The sequence below is a fragment of the Vipera berus genome (assembly GCF_964194415.1).
Source record: "Vipera berus genome assembly, chromosome: 15".
Taxonomy (NCBI): domain Eukaryota; kingdom Metazoa; phylum Chordata; class Lepidosauria; order Squamata; family Viperidae; genus Vipera; species Vipera berus.
The window spans coordinates 5,957,141-5,979,547 of NC_138218.1; the positions used below are offsets into that span (position 1 = coordinate 5,957,141).

Genomic DNA, 22,407 nt, shown 5'->3' on the forward strand with positions numbered 1-22,407 from the left:
TTTAATGTGCTGTCTAGATTTGCCATGGCTTTCCTCCCCAGGAGCAAGCGTCTTTTAATTTCTTGGCTACAATCCCCATCTGCAGTGATCTTGGCTGAGTACGTTGTATTAAACCAGAAGGACTTTCTGGCTGTGGCTTCAGAGGTTCTCATTCAATAAACTAAGGTTCATCGTATCGCCTCTCATAATGCTCGTGTTTGTGATTGCCACCTTGCAGGCTGTCCTGTACGGATCAGAATGTGTGTTTTAGTACAGGCACCACAGCATTATTAAGTGTGGTGGATGAATGCTTAGCAATCCCGTTTTAGCGATCCACACGTCCCACCCACACAATTCAAGGATCTCCTACACCTACAGGGTCTACAATTATTCACCCTTACTTTGCTACCTGTGGTCTCCTTTCCCTAAGTTCCAAGAATTCCTTAGGTAGGATGGCAAAAGCGGTCACCTGCCTCTCCTAGCCCGAATGGGGAAAACACCAACTTTTGGACCAATTTAGAAAAAAAAGAAAGAAAGAAAGAAAAGAGACAGAAAGGCTGCTTTCTTTTTTATATCAAAATCTATTTGCCAATCTTTTCCTTTAAAAATCCAAAGGTTTCAGTTAGGGTTTAGGCCTAACAGAGTCAGTTCAAGGAACTGCGTAAACAATTTAAAAAAAAAGGGGGGTGGGTTTGGCTTCTAAACCAGCCGGCTGGCACGAAATAGGCCGCCCGTCGCCTCTTGCTGGGCCAAAGGCTGGGTTCAGAAGGCATCCCTTCTTCCAAATTTCATTGAATGAGGCTGTCCTGTCCGTTCTGGGTCGCTTGGCTCGGATCGGCTGTCCCCGAAGGCGCCACGGGGGTGTTGCTCTGCAAAAAACGCCGGAAGTCCTTAATCACCGGGTGCATGATCTGGATCAGGGCGTTGAGGGCGGCCTGCATCCCTTCCATGGCTTGGGCCTGGCGTTCCTGCGCGCAGGCCTGCACCTCCTGAGAGTGGCGGATTTTCTGCAGCAGCTCGTTCTGCTGCTCGAGGTGCTGGGCGATCTCTTTGACGTGGAGGTTGGTGACCCGCTGCTCCTGCAGCAGCTTGGAGGAGTTCAGAGCGATCCTGTTTTTCAGTTCCTGGGGTTTGGCCGACACTTCGGCTGGCTGGGTGATCATCTCCAGGGGGGCTTCGGCGGTGGGGGCTTCGGTGGTACAGTACTCCACCACCCCGTCTTCCAGGCTGTGGTAAGTCATCTCGGCGGGAACTAAGGAAAGAAGAGGAAGCGGGATGTTTGCACGGGCCTCTCGACAAAAGGGTTGACAAAACGGTGGACAGGCGGAATTAAATCTGGGAATGGAGGCATCTCTACAAATTGGGTTTAGAATTAAATCTGGGAATTAAATGTCTATGGAGATTCTCAGTCATCCGGGTCCTTGTTGTCTCAAAGCTTGCTTTTTCAGGAGGCAACTGGACGTTCCTGTTTTTCCTTTGAAGGTGTTTCGCTTCTCATGACCTGGACGACTGAGAACCTCCTTAGACATCATCATCATCATCACAAGTTGGAAGGGACCTTGGAGGTCATCTAGTCCAACCCCCTGCTCAGGCAGGAAACCCTACACCATTTCAGACCAATGGCTGTCCAGTCTCTTCTTAAAAACTTCCAGTGTTGGAGCATTCATCACTTCTGGAGGCAGGTTGTTCCACTGGTTAATTCAGGGATGCCCTTTGGGATGAACGCTCTTTGGATGGCGGGGGAGTACGAACGGATGCAGATTACAGTAACCATTTGCACTTCGGTTTGAGAGGCAGACAACCCAGACTCATCTCCAACAGCCTCTGCCTGCCTTTTCTGCCTCCAGGGACCCAGGGCAGTAAACATCCTGCAGCCAAGAAGGCTCCACACCCATTTGCACCACTCAGGCGACCCCGAGGACACAGACGAACCTTCAAGTGGCTTCAATGGCTCTCTAAATGAAGGCAAACGACCAGCGGTCTGCAAGGAGTATAAATCCTCCCATTTTCCCACCATCCTGTCAGAGCTGAAGAAGCTTCTGGGATGAGAAGCGAAACGTCTTCCAAGGAAAAACAAGTAAGTCCAGTTGCCTCTGGAAAAAGCACCTTTGGATCTGGGAATTAAAGCATCCTAAAAATTGTGTTTTTCAGCTAGAATCTTGAGAAATAAAGGTTTGGAAACAAAACCGGAGTTCCTGGGCCCAGAAAACACACGGGACAACTACATTTCCCACCCTGTAATACTGTATTTTTTTTTTTTTGCTATTTTGAAGACACTACACCCTGGGTAGCAAAGTGGACTGAAATGGCAAAAGATGCATTCCTTAGACAGGTGCAAGGGGGTGGTCATAAAAAAATGAGGCGGTTTCTTCTTTATCAGCCTGCTACAAAAGACTGTGTTTGGTAATCATGCTATTTATAGGTGTAGTATTTATAAGCTTGTACGTCATGTCAGAATAAGCGGGAGGTTACGGGGAACGATCGGTTATTAGATTGCTGGTAATCCCTGGCGCTTGACATGCATTGTGCGAATCCAGTCAATTGTGGCTAAGTGAGTGGTGACTTTTATGCCTTCTGCGTTCACAGCTGGTGTGAAGGAAAGAAAGGAACAGGGCTGGGGGAGACAGCTTGAGGTATTACACATAGCAAGTGACGTGGGAGAAGCGGAAAAATATGTTTCCAGCCTGATCAGTTGCCACTGGTAACCCTGCACCCGGCAATGACTCTGACAATGCTTCCCATTTTGGCAGCTTAAGGATCGGAACGACAGAGTCGGAAGGGACCTTGGAGGTCTTCTAGTCCAACCCCCTGCTCAACAAGGAGCCCCAACAGTCTACACCATTGCAGACAAATGGCTGTCTAATCACTCCTTAAAAGCCTGCAGTGCTGGAGCACCCAAAACGTCTGGAGGCAAGGCGTCCCGCTGCTTACAGGTGGTCCCTGGCTTACAACCATTTGGTTAGTGACCATTCAAAGTTACAGCAGCACTGAAACAAGCGACTTACGACCAGTTTTCACACTTGTGACCGTTGTGGCATCCCCGTGTTCATAGGATCAAAATTCAGACGCTTGGCGATTTGACTCGTATTTATGACGGCTGCAGCTATCCAGGGTCACGTGATCCCTTTGGCGACCTTCTGAGAAGCAAAGTCAGTAGGGAAGCCAGGTTTCACTTAGCAAACAGGTTCTGGCTAATTTAACAACTGCCGCGATCCACTTAACAACTGTGGCAAGGAAGGTCGTTAAAATGGGGCAAACCCAGGTCACAAAGGTTTCACTTAGCAAGGGTCGGAAGCGTGAAAGATGATCGTTAAGCCATTTTCTTTCACACACACACACACCCCAGTGCCGGTGCAACTTTGAACGGTCGCTAAACGAACTGTTGTAAGTTGAGGACTACCTGTAGCCTCCCAAACGGATGCTGCTTCTCTGCTGCGGCTGGGAAGGAGGAAAAGTTGGAGGACAACGGAGAAGACCAGCGTTGAAAGACAGACGAGGAGGAGCTGCTTTAGAGCGAAGGAAACGGCTTGGGTGGTGGCGTTTAAGCTATGATTCATAGACCTGCGTGAGGCAAAGGACTCAGGAGCGTCCTGTTTCCCCCTTTGAAAACAGTCGCCTTATGGATCTAGCATGAGCAGCGCTCCATAAATACAGGATGGTATTACAGTCTCCCACTTGATAAATTGCCCAGGGCCGGTGAAAAAAAAGCAAAAATTCAAGGTGCTGGTGATGACCTATAAAGCCCTACATGGCTTGGGTCCGGGATATCTGAGGGAACACCTGCTGCCGGCATCAAGTTCCCTTCGTCCAGTGCGCTCCCACAGGGAGGGTCTTCTCAGGGTGCCACCGGCAAGAGATTGCCGGCGGACGACACCCAGGGATAGGGCCTTCTCAGTGGGGGCGCCTGCCCTTTGGAACCAGCTGCCAGTGGAGCTGAGGACTGCCCCCGACCTCCGTTCATTCCGCCGGGACCTGAAGACCTGGCTCTTCGAGCTCTCTGGCCCAGGCTGAGGATTAATTTTATTTTAATTGGGGTTTTACTTATACAGGGATAAATTTAATTTTTTTTAAACTTGGTTTTTTAACTTTTGTATTTTGGTTTTTAATTACCCTGTAAACCGCCCTGAGTCCTCCGGGAAAGGGCGGTATATAAATGTAATAAAATAAATAAATAAATAAATCTACTGATTATCACACACAAAGCCTATTGACTGACCTATCCGTGGCCTTAAGAGGGGAAGGATGTTTCCTGAGAAATTAGGTCGATTGAGTTTATCAGTGCAATATTTTTTTTCTTTTTCAAGGACAGGAGTCTCCAAATGGGCCTTGGTTTGGGGGCAGGAACAAGAGACGGGAAGAGTCCATTGCAAGGAAGGGAGTGGGTCAAGAACACAACAGGTACAGAATGCTTTTATCAAATATCTCCGGGGGCTACTGGAGAAAACAACCATCTACAACTAAGTCACCTGGCGGGATTAATAGAAGCAGTGAACGGAGGTGAGGCAGGAGGAGATGGAAAACCCATCTTGGGGGTTTTTTTGCGTTCAACCCCACCCTCTTTTTGCCCGCCTTGCCTACATTTTTCTCCTCCTCTGGCTGGCGAGGACAAAAGGAGATTGCCGTGTTCTGAACAGGCTGCAAGCAGCCGGGTTGCGGAGTCAGTCAAGAGGCAGTGAGGTGTGGCCTTAAAGGTGCAGGTTACCCGCTGTTGCCAAACACATTGGGCTGGTTCCAGGCGAGCTTGCTTTCCCCAAACTCTAGATCAGGTGCTGGACATGCACCTGGTTCAGTCCAGGATGGGGAAAACCAAAAACACCAGATCAGGGTTTCTCAACCTCAGCAATTTGAAGATGGCTGGACTCCAAACCCCAGAATTCCCCAGCCAGCAAGAATTGTGGGAGCTGAAGTCCATACATCGCCTCAGCCAGAATTCTGGGAGTTGGAAGTCCACACCCCCCCATCCAGAATTCTGGGAGTTGAAATTCACATCGCCCTAGCCAGAATTCTGGGAGGTAAAGTCCACATATCCCCATCCAGAATTCTGGGTGTTGGTCCATTCACCCCCCCAGCCAGAATTCTGGGAGTTGAAGTCCACACACCCCCATCCAGAATTCTGGGACTAGAAGTCCACCTGCCTTAAGGTGACCAAGCCATTCGCTAATCTAACAATGGCTGTATGGGAAGGAAAGAACAAACTACTTACTCTGGGTAAGGGTGACGGTGGTTGCGGCAGCTGTAATGGGTATTTCCGCCGTATGGGTGCCGGTGCAGCTTCCCGCGGGCAAGCTGATGATGGTGGCTTCTCCCAGCAGGTTACAGATGCGCTGCTGCATGGGGGTGAGTATCACTGGGGCTGCAGAGGTCCCTGTTGCATCTTCTTCAGCTTCCTGGCCTTCCCCGCCTCCTTCGTGGTCATTGCCACCATCTTCTACAGCGGCTCTGACTTGGGCGACCTTGCGCCGTACCTCCGTCTTGAGGTCTGACCACTTCTTCTTCACTTCCGGCAGCTCCCGGCGGCAGGTGGCCACCGCGTTGACCCGTCGGAGGATGTTGTGCCAAGCGGCGGCCTTGACGGTCAGTGGCACGCCGGCGTTGAAGTGGTTGATGAGCAGGTGCTTGCTTCGCTCCAGTTCTTCGACGATGATCTCCACCTCCCGTTCGGAGAAGTTCATCTTCCGTTTTTTAGCTGGCGGGGCCGGAGGAGACGACATGGCCGAAGGAGGGCCCAAGGAGGAAGACCGCAAGCCAGATCAGGGGTCTCGAGATGAAGTCCGGAGACTGACCCTGCAAAAGGTAAGGGGATCATGTTGAAAAAAACAGATCGGGGGGGGGGGGACAATTTTGTAGCAAGTCACCCTATTCTGGAAGAAGAGAGATTTTTCTTACGCAAGAATATCTCCTAAAAGGGTGGGTGGATGCAAAATTCAACCAAAGGGCTGATAAATGGAGCCAGAGAACTATTTATAAGCCACAGGACCGAAGGTAAATGGCCAAACCTAGGTAGGCACTAATTATATTTTTGTGAATCAAGCAGAAATTAGCTCTCCAAATTAGCGTGCTACTTTTTGAAGAAAATTACAGAGCGCCACGGGGGAAGATGGGTGGCGTTTTAAGACCAAGAAAGAAGCTAAATGAGAAGGAATCAAGAGGGTTGGCCCAACGGCAAATACAAGGAGTCTTTAATGGACTCCGATGCTGCTCAGGTGGTCCTTTCGTACAACCTTACCTAGGACAGCATCTCATTTGGTTATTTCTGGACTTGAAGCCCAGAAATCAGGGTTTAGATTTGTGCCCCAAAGGGAGTCAGAGAAGGCAGGTTGAGGTTTAGGATGGCATTTTGGAATTGGACCACCTATCTCTAAGGCTGTTGGGAAAATAGGACTCTCCCAATGGGATACTTGGGGTCTCTTGAAATAGGGAACTACGTGGGAAAATCCCACACAGCTGTAACAGCCCTTTGCTAAAATAAAAAGGGGGAAAAAATGCAATAGCAGTAAGGCCGACCCCCGATTTTTTCTGAAGCATGAAAAAAACGAATGGAGTCTTTAGTTATACACTGGTAAATTCAATTTTTTGGGATGGGGGGGGCAGGAGTGGGAAAACGGCCCTTTAACGGGTTGAATATCCACATAACGGAGATAAATTCATTTCTCATATAATTCCTGAGGAAGGCAGCCCAAAGAAGTCTCAATAATTTTATATATTTTTGTGGGGGAGGGGAATGAGGAAATTATGGGGGCTTCAATGAGAGGGATAAATCGGGGGTGGGGAAAATTCATCTAATTTCCACTTCACGAGTTCCTTTTCTCAGTTTAATTTCTCAGGGAGGAAAAAGACGCCTCAATAATTACTATAAATATTCAATTTTTTGGGGGGAGGGAGAGGATGGGAAAATAAGAGATTAGGAAGCCTTAGCGGCTTCCATGTATTTATTTATTTTATTTATTTATTCGGTTTATATACCGCCCTATTCCCAAAAGGACTCAGGGCGGTTTACAAGGCAAAATTTAAAAACAATCCAATATAAAATTAAATTAAAATTAAATTAAGTCTAGCCGCAAAAATTAAATTTCAGGGGTGAATTTGGGGAGGGGGAGGAGAGAAGGGCATCGCTGTCATTTGCATTCTGGCAGAAAAGTTAATTCTAACTTATAAATTCTAATTTATCATTTTTTTTTCCAACCCCCCCCACCAAAATAAAAGGAAGTGGGGGAGTCAGGGGGAATTATGGGGGGCTCAGCGAGGGGGCTTCAGGCTTCGGGCCTGGTGGCAGAAAAGCCCCCCCAGCATGGCCTTGGACACCCCCCCCAGCGCCCCCCCACCTCCCGCCATTTCGTGCCCCCCCATCTTCCCGCCGTCCCCTTTCCCAGCAGGCGAGGAAAGGGTACGCAAATTGCGTACCCCAACTCCCCGGCGACACCCGCCCCGCAGAGCGTCTCTAGTTTGCGGCAGTGGCGTAATGGCTTCCAGAATCGGCCCCCTCGTGCCCCTGCTTCTCATTGGCGCAGCTCTTTGCCCATTAGGGGGTCAGAGCCCGCCCTCTCCCTCCTTCCCTCCCCGCGCCTCGCGCGAAGGGGCGGCGATTGGCGGCGGGGACGGGGGTCCCTTCCATCCGGGGCAGCTCGAAGCCGATTGGTTTAGAACGGCCGTTGCGCCCCGCCTCCAGTCGCGTGGCGGGAAGACGGGGAGGAGGAGCAGGAGGAGCAAAGCAGACGCGTCGTCTTTCCGTCCTCCCTTTGGCTTCTCGCGAGACTTCCTCCGCGCCGCCCTCTTTCCCTTTTCGGATTGGCCCAGCTTAGAGAAGCGACGGCGCCGTCGGGCAATGAGAGGGCGGTGCGCCCTCCGGAGGGGCGGGACTTGGCTTCAGAAAGGCCGCTTCCGCCGGACGGGCGGCCATTTTCCGCTGAGAGGCGGGGCCCGGGCGCTGTGTGGCGGTTATGCCGGCCGGCGCGCGGCGTTCGCTGGCTTCCCCGGCGGTGGTGAACGGCGTGCTTTGTCAGTGCGGCGGGGTCTCCGCCTCCCCTTCCTCCTCCTCCTCCTCCTCTTCCTCGTCCGGCGAGGCCGCCTCCCGGTTCCTGGCCGAGCACGAGCGGCGCCTCTACAGCCTCTTCGTCCAGCTGGACGTTAACCGAGACGGCGCGCTCTGCGTCCACGACCTGGCCGTCGGGCTGGAGCGCCTCGGCCTGCACCGCTCCGAGCGGGACCTCTGGGTGAGTGGGGGGGGCTCCCCCTCCCGGTCTCTCTCTTCACCCCCCCTCCCTCCGCCTGGGTCATTATGAGGGGCCCCTGAGAGGCATTTCGCCTTATTATTACTATTATTATTTAATTTATGTATTTTTCTTATTGGTGTTGCTGTTTTATTGTTATTATTATAAAACTTTTATTCATGAAACATGAAACTCAGTCAACTGAACACTCAAATTGACTGGCACTAATGGTTGACATGGGTTGCTGCCAGCATCCTAGGTGTTGTTGTTGTTGTTGTTGTTGTTGTTATTATTATTATTATTAAGCTTTTATTCATAGAACATGAAACTCAGTCAACTGAACACTCAAATTGACTGGCACTAATGTTGACACGGGTTGCTGCCAGCATCCTAGGTGGTGGTGGTATTATTATTATTATTATTATTATTATATAAAACTTTTATTCATTAAATATGAAACTCAGTCAACTGAACACTCAAACAGACTGGCACTAATGGTTGACACAGATTGCTGCCAGCATCCTAGGTGGTGGTGGTATTATTATTATTATTGTTATTATTATATAAAACTTTTATTCATAAAACATGAACCTCAGCCAACTGAACACTCAAACTGACTGGCATTAATGGTTGAGACGGGTTGCTGCCAGCATCCTAGGTGGTATTATTATTATTATTATTATTATTATTATTATTATTATTATTATTACATAAAACTTTTATTCATAAAACATGAACCTCAGTCAACTGAACACTCAAACTGACTGGCGCTGATGGTTGACACCGGTTGCTGCCAGCATCCTAGGTATCAACCAGGTATCTCCTTAAAATGTAAGATGCTCCGTAGCGCAGTTTTTTGTAGCTTTGCTGGAGTTATTGCAGGAAGCTGCAGTTTCTGGATGTGTTTTGCAAAGTTTTTGGACATAGTTCCCTGTTCCTCGATGACAATGAGTATCACTGTTACACATTTCATCCATCATTGTGCAGTTTCGATGGCCGGGTCGTGGTATTTTTATGATGATGATGATGATGATCTTATTTGCTCTCTTTTTAAAAGGAGGTTCAGGTTTAATGAGCTTTTTTTTAACATCCCTGAACTTATAAGCAGGGCTGGAGGCTTGGAAGAAGAAAAAAAAGGTGGTTGGTACCAATTGGGGGGTGTGGGGGTCTGGTTTATCTTGGAATAGGAATAGAAGCTGGAGGGGACCTGGGAGGTCTTCTAGTCCAGCCCTCCCCTCCCTGCTCAAGCAGGACTCATTTCAGATAAGTGGCTGTCCAGCCTCTTTTGTCAACTCCAAATCACCTCCCTTCCCCCCTTACAGTTTACACCTCTTCTGGGGTCGCACCTCATTTTAATGGACGTGGGTGATGTTATGGGATGCCGGTGTGTAACGTGTTTGCGTGTTGTGGGAGCTTCGTCCCTGAAAGGTTTCGAGAAGAGACTGGATTGCCATCGGTCAGAAATGGAGTAGGGACTCCTGCTTGGGCAGGGGGTTGGACTAGATGACCTACAAGGTCCCTTCCAACTCTGTTATTCTATTCTGCAGTCTGTTTTGCATTTTATTCTGTATTCTATTCCTGCATTTTATTCTATTCTGCAGTCTATTCTGTATTCTATTCTGCAGTCTATTTTCTTCTTCTATTCTACTCTATATTCTATTTTCCTATGCAAAGGGGAGGTTACTTTTATCCTGTCCAATCAACTTTCCTCTTTCATTTTTCTTTGTTATGTTAACTGTAAAAAGAAATGTAACATGGGGCTCAAGGTTCTCACTCTTTTTCATAGAGAGACTGCATTTTATCAGAGTACTCCAACTGCTTTTATATGATCGTCCGACTTGGTTACTTATTGGGAAGGTAAACTGAGGCAGAATCTAGGGCCAGATTTGGCTATCAGGATACACATGTGTATCTGGACCCTCCCTAGTGTGTATGTGTGTGTGTGTGGTGGGAGACACCTGCAAGGCCCTCTGTTATTGTAACCTTACAATGTAGGTAGTGTTCACACTCATGGCTTTGGTTTCCTGCGTGGACTACCTCGCAGGGGTGTCGGTATCTTTGGTTTCATCCCTAGCTTGTCGCTGTCCTTCCCGTTATTTTATTTTTTCCCCAGCCTCAAAATGTCGACGGTAAAGCCCATTGAGGCGTGCATTGCGATCCATTGATTACCCTATCAAATGCACGTACATCCCTAGCGTTAAATAAACAATGGTTTTATCTAGCTGGCTTTCTGCCTCCTTCCTCATAGCATGATTCATAATCAGTTACGTTTAGGCTAATGCAAAGAAAGGCGGATAGCGAATCCGCGGGACTCCCTCACAGGGCTGTCAGTATCTTGGGTTTCATCCCTAGCTTGGCGCTGTCCTTCCCGTTATTTTATTTTTTCCCCAGCCTCAAAATGTCAATGGTAAAGCCCATTGAGGCCTGCATCTCCATCTATTGATTACCCTATCAAATGCACGTACATCCCTAGCGTTAAATAAACAATGGTTTTATCTAGCTGGCTTTCTGCCTCCTTCCTCATAGCATGATTCATAATCAGTTACGTTTAGGCTAATGCAAAGAAAGGCGGATAGCGTAACCTTTGTGTCTGGAGCGTTTTTTGCGTTGCCCGCTTCCCAACTGCGTAAGCCTGAAATTGGAAAAGTCAGAATCTTGTCAAAGAGGTTAGCAACTAGTCTTCACCAAGGGACTGTCATTGGGAACTAGGCTTGTGTTTCTCGTGCCTCGTGTGCTCTTTTGCAGAAATGGCCATTTCTGAGATTAACAAACCCCAGCTGGAGCATTTCTTGCACAAATACCTCACATGCACCATTTGCTATGCATGCACCAAACCCTTTTCCTGCCCATCCTTTCCTCCCCCCCCACCCCCCCACCCCGAAATGAAAGCCCTGCAAGGGTCTTGCAGATTATTCGAGATAATCTGAATAACAGGATATTCTCACGAGAATATATCATTCCAGGAGAACACCCTAAAACAGAAGCTGCTTTTGGGGTGGTGGTGGTGGATTCTGGGCAGCCCTCTAGAAAGTTGTGACGAATTGGATTGCCTGGACTTGTAGTTGGGGGGTGGGCAGGGAGAACAAAGCAGGGGGAAACAACAGAATAGTTTGGCCAAATTGATTTTATCGATGGAAAGAGATGAAGGTGATGGAAAGAGATGAAGGTGTAAACACCAGTTCAGGAAAGAAGAGATTAGAGCAGGGGTGTCAAACTCAATTTCATTGAGGTCCGCATCAGCATTGCGCTTGCCCTGGGGGGGGGGACCAGGTGGGTGTGGCCTGGGTGGGCGTGGCCTACTGGGTGGGCGTGGCTATAGTGCGTATGGCCTACTGGGTGGGCATGGCCAGCTCTACATCGTTCGCCTATGGGGGCCTGGGCAGGAGTGGGACAGATCTGAGGGTCTCTGGGCCAGGGCCAAGGCAGTGGGGGCCATTACTGTTTCCAGGATGGCTTCGCGGGCCACATGAAACCACTTTGCGGGCCGCATCCGGCCCCCGGGCCTTGTGTTTGACATGTCTGGATTAGAGATACTGAATAATCTATGCAAGCCTTTGAAGGGCTTTTGTTTTGGGGTGGGTGGGCGGGCGGGCGGGTGGGCAGGAAAAGGGTTTGCAGCACACCTAGTGGGAGGGGGGGGTCCTTGGTGATGGATTTGTGCAAGGAAATAGAGGTAGCCCCCCCACTTAACAACCACAATTGAGCCTGAAATTGGTATGTGGGACAGCTGAGTGAGTTTTGCCCCATTTTATGACCTGTCTGGCCACAGCTGTTAAGTGAATCGAGGCAGTTGTTACGGAAGTAACCCAGCTGTTAAGTGACTGGCTCCCCCTCCCAGTTGACTTCGTTTGTCGGCAAGTGGCGAAAGGTGATCACCGCAACTGTCATAAACGTGAGTCGGCTGCCAAGTCGCCAAACTTTGATGGTGTGACACAGGGACGCCGCAACGTTTGTTAAGTGTGGACAACGCTGGCAAGTCACCACTTTCAGTGCCGCTGTAACTTTGGACGCTCGCTAAGCAAACGGTTGTAACTCGAGGTCTGTCTGTACTGGTAGGTAAGCACGTTCCTCACACGGTGTGTAAATAAATGCCCTCTTCCATCATTCCTCTTTGTTTGCCGTAGTTGGATATGGTTGCTTTGGCATCTCGGCCCTTATCAGACAGGCTCAATTTGTCCACCCTTGTTGGCTTTGGGCAGTTAACTGTGCTGTTAGCCTTTGTGTTGACTTATCAGATGCCGGTGCCAGTTGCAGCCTGGGACGCTTGACCAGCGTCCGCAGAATTGTCAGGGATGCTACACATCCTCTCTGCGACCGGTTTTCCTTGCTACCTTCACGGTATCTGAAGCAGAACAACTAGTAATAGCTTTATAGCATCTAGCATCAACCTTGTTAATTCTCGAGATTCTCTTTTCCGCTATGTATTCTAAATGGTCTATGATTTATTTATATATCAATATATAAATGTGTGTATATGTATCTATAGCGTATGTATGTGTGTGTGTATATATATATCTAGAGATAGATAGATATGATATACGATATATATATTTAACATGACAGTATAGTTATTATACTTCCCAGTTGCAATGTATGGCAGTGAAAGTTGGACCATAAGAAAGGCTGAGCGCCAAAGAATTGAGGCCTTTGAACTCTGGTGCTGGAGAAGACTCCTGTGAGTCCCTTGGACTGCAAGGCGATCAAACCGGTCAGTCCTAGAGGAGATCAATCCTGACTGCTCTTTAGAAGGCCAGATCCTGAAGCTAAAACTCAAGTACTTTGGCCACCTAATGAGAAGGAAGGACTCACTGGAGAAGAGCCTAATGCTGGGAAAGATCGAGGGCAATAGAAGAAGGGGACGACAGAGAATGAGGTGGCTGGATGGAGTCACTGAAGCAGTAGGCGTGAGCTTAAATGGACTCCAGAAGATGGTAGAGAACAGGAAGGCCTGGAGGAATGTTGTCCATAGGGTCACGATGGGTCGGACACGACTTCGCAGCTAACAACAACATAGTTATTATTCTATTCGATTATTCTAGTAGTCTAAGTCGATCTTGAATACCGGCAACTTCACGGCCAGGCACAGTTGTTGTTGTTGTTGTTTTGACAGACATGTATGGAAGAGCTTGGCCACCTCTTTCCCCCTTCTCAAGTCTAGGCCCTGCTCCCAGAATTGATCCCCTTGTGGTCTCCCACCCCGGGGCTAAGAATCTGACTCCAGAGTCTGACCCTGTCACCTCCTGGTGGTCCCCCATCCAAGGAAGAAGCAAAGTCCGAGCCGGGTCAGCTTCCCAGCCCACGCCCGATCATTGGAATTGGTTTTCCCCCCACACCTAGAAGCTCAGATTTGGGCTGCCCCCCTCCCCCACCTACGCCATATGTAGCATATGTATATATACCACATGTATATGTAATGTGTGCCTGGAGGAACGTTGTCCATAGGGACGCGATGGGTCGGACACGACTTTGCAGCTAACAACTAACAATGTAATGTGTATGTATGTATACATGCACACAAACACACGTTGCTTTGAGAGCAGGCATCAGATTTTCATGTCAATAAAGGTTATCTCACCACTGTGGGTGGACACAGTCCATATTCCTTTGTCGATGCCGTCGGGGAGCAAAGCAAAGTTCCAGAGAATTCTCACTTATCTTTGGGAATAGCAACAGAATCTCTGCTGCCCAGTTACAGCCGGTCCTCAATTCACGGCCACAATTGAGGCTGAAGTTTCTGTTTGCCGAGCAAGGCTTTTGCGAAGTGACATTTGCCCCGTGTTTGCGGCCTCTCTTGCCCCGATTGTTAGGTGGATCACCGCCGTCGTTAACTCAGTAACCCAGTTGTTAAGCGAATCCAACTTTCCCGCCGACTTTGTCAGAGGGTCGCAAGAGGGGAATCATGTGACCGTGGGGCACCGTGACCGTCACAAATGCGAACCAGTTTGCCAAGCCTCTGAATTCTGATAGGGCGGTTCTGGGGACGCTGCAAAAGTTGCAAGTGTGTACAAACATTCCTGAGTCCTTTTTCCCCCCCCCCCATGCCGTTGTAACTTTGGTCACTAGATGAACTGTTGTACGTCGAGGACTATCTGTAGTGGCCCTGCCGAGAAGCGTTGTACTGACGCCAAGAGTCTTCATTTGTGAAATTAGATTTTTCTTTGGGTGCCCCGTATAAAAACACACATTTTTACTTAAAAATGGCACTAGCGGCGGACTAGATTGCAGTAGGGAATGCTTCGGGATTCTCCATCTGAGCATATAATATATTCTGGCATGGGGTGAGTAATGACTTTTCTGATATTTTTTTTCCTCTCTCTCTCTCTCTCTCTCCTATGAACTCAATCTCTCTTGTGTTGCTTTTATCGCAGCCTTGGCTGGCTTATAAAAAGGAAGAAAGCAGTTAAAATAGCCCAGCAATAAAAACAAGCTAAACCAAACCAGGTCTCGAGGAAATTTATATTTAGGCTTGACTGCCCTCTTGATTCTTTGCCAAACCACTTCTTTGTCGTGAGTATCTAATTTTCGTCGCTGACTGACAGCTGTTGCTTCCTCGTCTGTTAACGCTGGAGCGGCTGCAAAGAGCAGCAGCGTAAGGGGGGTCATCGTTGTGGCTTACGGTGCAGAAAATTAGCTTTGCCCAGGGTATTTTAATCTTTCTGTGAGCCCATGGTGGCATGTTTTTCTTGGATTACATAACGAGGATATTTGAAATTGGATCTGCCCGGCTTTGTCCAGACTTGAGCAGCGATTTCTTTCCCGAAAGCATCCGTGTGTTGATTTTGTATAATTTGCAGAAGGGCAAATACTCTTGGGGAAATACCTGAATTTATAGCAGGCCTAAGGAGTTTCACATTGCTTGATCTTAAGGTCTTTTCCGTTGGGCGGACAGATTTATTTTTGATTTATTTATTAAGTACTTACTTAATTTCGTTGTGAATCACACAATGACAGTAAAGATTTTCTATTCTATTCTATTCTCAAATACTTTGGCCACCTAATGAGAAGGAAGGACTCACTGGAGAAGAGCCTAATGCTGGGAAAGGTTGAGGGCAAGAGAAGAAGGGGACGACAGAGAAGGAGGTGGCTGGATGGAGTCACCGAAGCAGGAGGCGTGAGCTTAAATGGACTCCAGAAGATGGTGGAGGACAGGAAGGCCTGGAGGAACGTTGTCCATGGGGTTGTGATGGGTCGGACACAACTTCACAACTAACAGCATTCTATTCTCTATTCTGTTCTGTTCTATACTATTCTACATTCTATTCTCTCTTCTACTCTACTCTGTATTGTATTGTAGTCTATTATATATTCATATAACGCAGATCCCAGCGAGCCCCATGGTTCACCGAGGAGCTCCGGGAGATGAAGCGTCGGAGACGGGGCCTAGAGAGCCGTTGGAGGTCCAGTCGATCCGAATCCGACCGATTGCGACTAAGAATCCTCACCAGGTCTTATCTCGCTGCGATAAGGGTGGCAAAATCCAACTACTTTTCCACCCTCATCGCGTCCGCAGATAATCGCCCAGCTGCCTTGTTCAGGGTGACTCGCTCCCTATTAAACCAAGAGGTGAGGGAGGAACCCTTGCAGGGTCGAGCCGAGGAATTTGGTCAATATCTGCTGGATAAAATCGCTCGGATTCGAACTGGTCTGGACTCCAACTGGGCTGAGATGGAAGAACAAGACATGGACAGTCTTGTCGACGTCATCTGGGAAGAATTTGATCCTGTAACTCCTAAGGAAGTGGACAGGATTATGAGAAGGTTAAGCTCCTCCACATGCTTACTGGACCCGTGCCCTTCCTGGCTGGCCTATGCAGCTCGAGAGGCGACACGAGGCTGGTTCCTAGCGGTCATCTCTGCTTCTCTGAGTGAGGGTCACTTCCCCACCGCCTTGAAGGAGGCGGTGGTGAGACCTCTCCTCAAGAAGCCCACCTTGGACCCATCCTCTTTGAATAACTTTCGTCCAGTCTCCAATCTTCGCTTCCTTGCGAAGGTTGTTGAGAGCGTGGTGGCGCACCAACTTCCTCAGATCCTGGATGAAGCGGTTTATCTAGACCCGTACCAATCGGGTTTCAGGCCGGGCTACAGCACAGAGACGGCATTGGTCGCTCTGATGAATGATCTCTGGAGAGCCCGGGACAGGGGCCATTCCTCTGTCCTAGTCTTATTAGACCTCTCGGCGGCTTTCGATACCATCGACCATGGTATCTTGCTGCGACGCCTCAGGGGACTGGGAGTGGGAGGCACGGTTCTGCGTTGGTTCTCCTCCTTTCTCCAGGGTCGCTCGCAGTCGGTGCTGACAGGGGGACAGAGGTCGACCCCGAGGCCTCTCGCTTGCGGAGTCCCTCAGGGGTCGGTCCTCTCGCCTCTCCTGTTCAACATCTACATGAAACCGCTGGGTGAGATCATTCGCAGTTTTGGAGTAGGGTACCATCAGTATGCTGATGACACCCAGCTTTTTATCTCAACTCCAAACAATATCAGTGATGCCCTAGACGTGATGTCCCGCTGCCTGAAAGCGGTCCGGGAATGGATGGGGAGAAACAGGCTTCAACTGAACCCGGACAAGACTGAATGGCTGTACGTACCGGGAAACCAGGAGATTCAGAACGTCCCACTGCTTAACATTGGGGACAAGTTACTTCCCCCTGTTGATAGGGCCCGCAACCTGGGTGTCCTCCTAGACTCGCAGCTCTCCCTGGAAGACCACATTGGAGCTGTGACCAAGGGGGCCTTCTCCCGGGTTCGACTAATTCGCCAACTACGGCCTTATCTGGACCTGGATTCCTTACGTACAGTCACCCATGCCCTTGTGACATCTCGCCTAGACTATTGTAACGCTCTCTACATGGGGCTGCCCTTGAGATCCACTCGGAAGCTTCAACTGGTGCAAAGTGCGGCGGCACGGACACTCTTGGGAGCCTCCCGATACTCCCATATCACACCTCTCCTCCGTGCGCTGCACTGGCTTCCGGCTGCCTTCCGTGTGAAGTTCAAGGTGCTAACGATGACTTACAAAGCCCTACATGGCATGGGTCCGGACTACCTTCGGGAGCACCTTCTGCCGATGTCAGCACCCCACCGTCCTGTGCGCTCCCACAGAGAGGGCCTCCTCAGGGTGCCACCGCTCAAGGAATGTCGGCTGGTGGCCCCCAGGGGGAGGGCATTCTCAGTGGGTGCGCCAGCCCTCTGGAACACCTTACCAACAGAAATCCGGATGGCCCCTGACCTCCGTACCTTCCGTCGCGACTTAAAAACTTTCCTGTTTCAGCAGGCTGGCCTGGCATGATAGCGTTAATTGGGGTCCCAGTTTGTGTTCATTAGTGTTTCTTATTATTTTTATTGTTCGATCTGTATACCTTCCTTCCTCTGTACACCGCCCCGAGTCCCTCGGGAGAAGGGCGGTTTATAAAAACTAATAAATAAATAAATAAATAAATATTCATATTCATATTCATATTCATATTCATATTCATATTCTATTCTATTCTATTCTATTCTATTCTATTCTATTCTATTCTATTCTATTCTATTCTATTCTATTCTATTCTATTCTATTCTTAGTCCTAGTCCTAGTCCTAGTCCTAGTCCTAGTCCTAGTCCTAGTCTATATCCTATCCTATCCTATCCTATCCTATCCTATCCTATCCTATCCTATCCTATCCTGTTGGATTTAGCTGTTAGGAGTTCTTACTTCCTCAAGACATCACTTTCCCTACTCCTGAGCTGTAGGGAGGACAAATAAAAAAATCTGTGATTAATTTGGAGCGCTGATGTTAAATTGTAACGCAAAATAAACCTGTGTTGCTTTGACAGCCCAACAGGCTTGCGATTCCGCCAGTCAATGTTTGTGTTAGCTGATACGTAGGGGCAGTGCTAATTTCTACAAGCTTTGTTAAAAAGGCAAGCGCCACGCTTCAGCTTGCTTGTCGGGCAAACGTTATTTCGGCGGCGATGCATCCTTGTCTTTTTTCTTTTCAGCATAATCAAAACTCTGGTTTAAAGAGATCAAAGTCAGGCCGGTACATTCAAGGGCTTTCTGCTTTTGCGTCTGCAGCCATCGAGTCTGCTGTGAACCTCTTGGTGTCGCTAAATTTGTCTGTCGTCTGGGGGATATTTTTTTTTTCTTCTTCTCCTTAGCCTGTCATGCTTTCATCATCTCCCTTTGTGTGACAGCCTCCTCCGGCTTTTCATCATCTTTTCTCCCGTAGAGCTGGAGAATCCTCTTTTCCCTTCCTCCTCCCGCCTAGAGCCCAGCCTCTGAATTCTTCTACTGCTGGAGCTGTATGTAGGAAGTCCTCAACGGCCACAGCGGAGCGCAAAGTTTCCGTTGCAAAGCGAGACATTTGCTAAGCGACGTTTTGCCCCACGTATCTTGGGAAGTAGCAAGAGAATCCCTGCTGCGCAGTTCCAGGCAGCCCTCAAGTCCGTTTCTGCCCCGTTTTACGACCTTCCTTGCCACGGTTGTTGTGTGAATCACCGCAGTTGATAAGTTAGTAAGCCGGTTGTTAAGCAAAGCTGGCTTCCCCCTTGACTTGGCTTATGAGAAGGTCGCAAAAGGGGGTGACGTGACCCTGGGAGACACGGCAACCGTCGTAAGTATGAACCGGTTGCTGAGCACCTGTAGTTTGATCGCGTGAACACGAGGATGCTGCAGTGGTCGGTGGGTGTGACAACCGGTCACAAGTCACCTTTTTCAATGCCGTGGTGACTTTGAGCTGTCCCTAAATGAACTGCCGTAAGCCGAGGACTTACCCGCCGTGAGTCAGATCGGGAAATCTCCAGGATGAGGACTTTGAACCTTGTTTTTGGCCTTTTTAGCTACACATCTTGGCACCTTTGGACTATCGCCGGGCCCTTGAGTGAAATGCCTGAATATTTCACAATTCCGTCAGTGGCCCTTTTCGATCTGCCAGTCCGCCCCGGTCACAAAAGCCACGTTTTATTTCGGCTTCTCCGCTTCAACCTTTGGACCTTAAAACAAAAGCAAAGGCATTCCTTTTCCTTGGCAGCTTGTTGTAGCAGCTGGGCCGTTTCCAGAATTGTCTAGACACGCCGGGAGGGCATACCAGGGACGAGGATTTGAACCGTGACCCTCAAGTGCCCAGAAAATTGCTTGGGGAAAAAAATCTCCTGCCAGCGCTGTTCAATTCTGTTGAAGTTGCAGGCTCTACCAGTATGCAGCTAGTCCTCATCTTACAGCAGTTCATTTAATGACAGTTTAAAAGTGAGAACTGCTGGGGGGAAAAAGGGACTTACGGCCGTTTTCCCCAATTACGGCCTTTGCAGCACTCCCCCCGCGGTCGCATGATTAAAATTCAGACCCTTGGCGACTGGTTCTTCCTTACGACCGTTGCTGCGTCCCAAGGTCAGGTGTTCTCCTTTTGCGACCTTCTGACAAGCAGAGTCAATGAGGAAGCCAGGATCACATAACAAAGCTGCCAGTAACTTAATCACTGCAGTGGTTGACTTCACAACTTGTGGGTTTGTGTGTGCGCGCTAGAAAGGTGGTAAAAATGGGGCAAAAACTCAACAGATGTCTCACTTAACAACGGAAACAGGCTGAATTGTGGTGGTGCGTTGAGCCCGGAACGTGCTTTTCCTCCCCGTCCGCTGATGCGACGCATCTCGGAGAGGTTGAAGTAATTTTGAAAGTGCCTGGACTAAACCACTAGTTCTCCTTTAACCTGGATAAGCTCATAACCTGGATATCTCCCTCGATTCTTTTTTAAGGACCGTGCTTATTGTGAGACACACACACACACCCCGACACTCTTGCTGTAAGTCACTCGGAGGACTTCCTTTGAGGTAGTTGGGTTTGTGTGTTTTTTAAGTGGGGAAAGGTTCCTTCTGAATGGCAAGATCCTAATCCAGGAAGCAGGTTACTCTGAACAGCTACCCTGGCATCTGAAGGCAGGACAAGAAACAACGGATGGAAACTAATCAAGGAGCAAAGCAACCTGGAATTAAGGAGAAACTTCCTGACAGTGAGGACAATTTCGTGGAACGGGTTTGCCTTCAGAGGTCGTGGGTGTTCCATCACCGGAGGTTTTCCAGAAGAGACCAGACAGGCACCTGTCTGAAATGGTCTAGGGTCTCCTGCTTGAGGAGGGGTGGTGGTGGACTGGATGACCTCCAAGGTCCCTTTCCAGCTCTGTTCTGACTGAAACTCATCAAGGAGAGAAGCAACCTGGAATTAAGGAGAAACTTCCTGACAGTAAGAACAATCAATCAGTGGAACAGCTTGCCACCAGAAGGTGCTCAATCACTGGAGGTCTTTAAGAAGAGACTGAACAGCCAACCTGGAATTAAGGATAAACATCCTAACAATGAGGACAATCAACCAGTGGAACGACTTTGCCTCCAGAGGTTGTGGGTGGTCCATCACTGGACGGTTTTAAGAAGAGATTGGACAACCATTTGTTTGCAGTGATTTAGGGTTTCCTGCTTGAGCAGGGGGCTGGACTAGAAGACCTCCAAGGCCCCTTCCAACTTTGTGATTCTTGAAGGGATTCCTTGTAGGTGCCCACCATAGCAATGAGAGATCTTCTGGATTTCTTGACCACCTTGTGCCGCAATTTTCTGGAGCATTGGGGGAGTAGTTTCCATTATGAAATGAAAGCTTTTTTTTTAATTCCCTTTTCCTGATTTTAGTCAAGTTTCCTGATTATTTGCTGCTGTTCTTCTGTGCCATGTGATACTTTTGAATCAATTTGATGTTTGTCTGAACGGGAAGCGATACTGGTGTTTTGTTTTTGAATAAAGGCTACATAGTAAAGAATACAAATCCGAGAGAAGGATGTGGGTTTTTTTTTTTTTGAGGACAAGGTCATAGAACAGAAAGATTGAGAGGCATTGCCATTTTTGACAGTGTTCCACTAACGGAAAACAAACGTATTACAGAGAAGCCACGTCCATTTTGTGTTGTATTTGCTTCATCTAATTTGCTTCTTCAGGAACTCATTTTTTTCTTTATTTGTATCAGAAGCACCCACAAATTATAAACCTTCAACACGGAGCAATTAAAGCAGGTATAAAATAGGTCATTGAACTGTAACTCATGTAAAAGGTATGCAGAATAAATAAGATTAAAAGCAAATGACATTTGCCCAGTATTGGGCCACATCGAGAGCGTTTTCTCTTGCCAGTATAAGGTCTTCCTCCATACATGATGAAGGACATTGTTCGCACCATAGCATATGTGTGATGGATTGTTCTTCTCCACATTCACACAGCCTATCTGTCAGCATCCTCCTGGAGAATCCAAATAAAACTCCAGGTTCATTCCATTTCAGAAAATCTTACTGTTGTTTGAATACAGGGCATGGTAATATTGAAGCAGAATCAACTCTGAGGTTCCCAGACCCCAGTTTATAGAATTAAACAATAATTTCCCCAGCCATGCCCGCAACCTCTCACGAAGTCCACATAAAGAATTTCACTTGGTTATGGGAACCGTCTGCTTCCTCTCAGCACCTGCTGTGATGTCCTTGTAAGGGTTTCAGGCTCTCAAGGTCTTCAGCGGAATCGTAGAGGTTTCGTTTCTCCATCTAACCCATTCTAAAGCAACACACACAGACACACCCAATGGTAAGTTGAAATGAGGAGGCACGTAGCTGCCAGCATTTCACTCTTGACAGTATTTTCTATAGGGAAGCCACATTTTCTTAGATTGTCCTTTGATCTTCCTATCCTGGCGTGCAGGACCTCATGAAAACCTAGGCTTCCTTCTTCCCCATTTCCCCCACGTCTGTGTTGAACGGGCCTTTCTACCACCTTCCTCTTCTCCCATGGTGGGGAACTCAAAAACAGCCTCAGCTCTCCGATGTTCTCTCTTTTCTCCCCAATCCAATCGGGTTCCAGATCCGATTGCTCCTTCACAAATGCAACAAAATACGAATTTGAACCTGAAGGTCAGATGTTGTCCGCTTGCGTAAGGCTGGAAATTCACAAAGTCCACCAAATGTTGAGAGGGAATGGTGCCCAAGAGGAACTCTTGGAACTTCCTGTTGAATCTTTCAATTCTACCTGGAGGAAGAGGAAATTTCTTTCCCTGCTTGCCCCATAAGCATCTTGCTTCCCCCCTCCGAGTTGACCAATGTTTGAAAGCACAGGGGAAAACCCCCCTCGTTTGCAATTTCCAGTTTCATGTTAAAGAACCGGCTTAGCTCATCCCTATGAGCTCAACAGAGGAGCACGTTCTTCCAATCTGCTGAAATTGTCTT

General features: G+C 48.4%; 2 protein-coding genes across 7 annotated transcripts in view; one reads left to right on the forward strand and one right to left on the reverse strand.

Moving 5' to 3' along the window:
- On the reverse strand, window positions 1-4,373 carry NAIF1 (nuclear apoptosis inducing factor 1). Of its 2 annotated transcripts, XM_081339851.1 has the most exons (3): window positions 3,380-4,373; window positions 2,985-3,116; window positions 1-1,231 (listed from the first exon to the last, which is right to left on the reverse strand). In XM_081339851.1, the coding sequence occupies exon 3, from the start codon at window positions 1,218-1,220 to the stop codon at window positions 768-770; it is 453 nt and encodes a 150-aa protein (XP_081195977.1). In that variant the 5' UTR covers window positions 1,221-1,231; window positions 2,985-3,116; window positions 3,380-4,373; the 3' UTR covers window positions 1-767. The 2 variants fall into 2 exon arrangements, with proteins under 2 accessions (XP_081195977.1, XP_081195976.1); XM_081339850.1 differs by lacking the exons at window positions 2,985-3,116; window positions 3,380-4,373 and adding an exon at window positions 1,912-2,854.
- SLC25A25 (solute carrier family 25 member 25) overlaps window positions 1,241-22,407 on the forward strand; it is a 53,718-nt gene continuing 32,551 nt past the window's right edge. For 2 of the 5 annotated variants that reach the window (XM_081339814.1, XM_081339815.1), the window contains exon 1: window positions 5,183-5,772. In XM_081339814.1, coding sequence (XP_081195940.1) covers window positions 5,218-5,772 — 555 coding nt within the window. In that variant the 5' untranslated portion in view covers window positions 5,183-5,217. Of the gene's footprint in view, window positions 2,057-4,288; window positions 4,378-5,182; window positions 5,773-7,902; window positions 8,190-22,407 lie in introns of those variants that run through there. The other 3 variants (XM_081339818.1, XM_081339820.1, XM_081339816.1) reach the window with 2 other exon arrangements.

Coding starts and splice junctions, on each gene's coding strand:
- NAIF1 (XM_081339850.1), bottom strand. CDS start 1,996: ATGGTGGGAAAATGGGAGGATTTATACTCCTTGCAGACCGCTGGTCGT. Junction 1,232..1,911: donor GCCATTGAAGCCACTTGAAG/GTTCGTCTGTGT, acceptor TTCTTTCCTTAG/TTCCCGCCGAGATGACTTAC.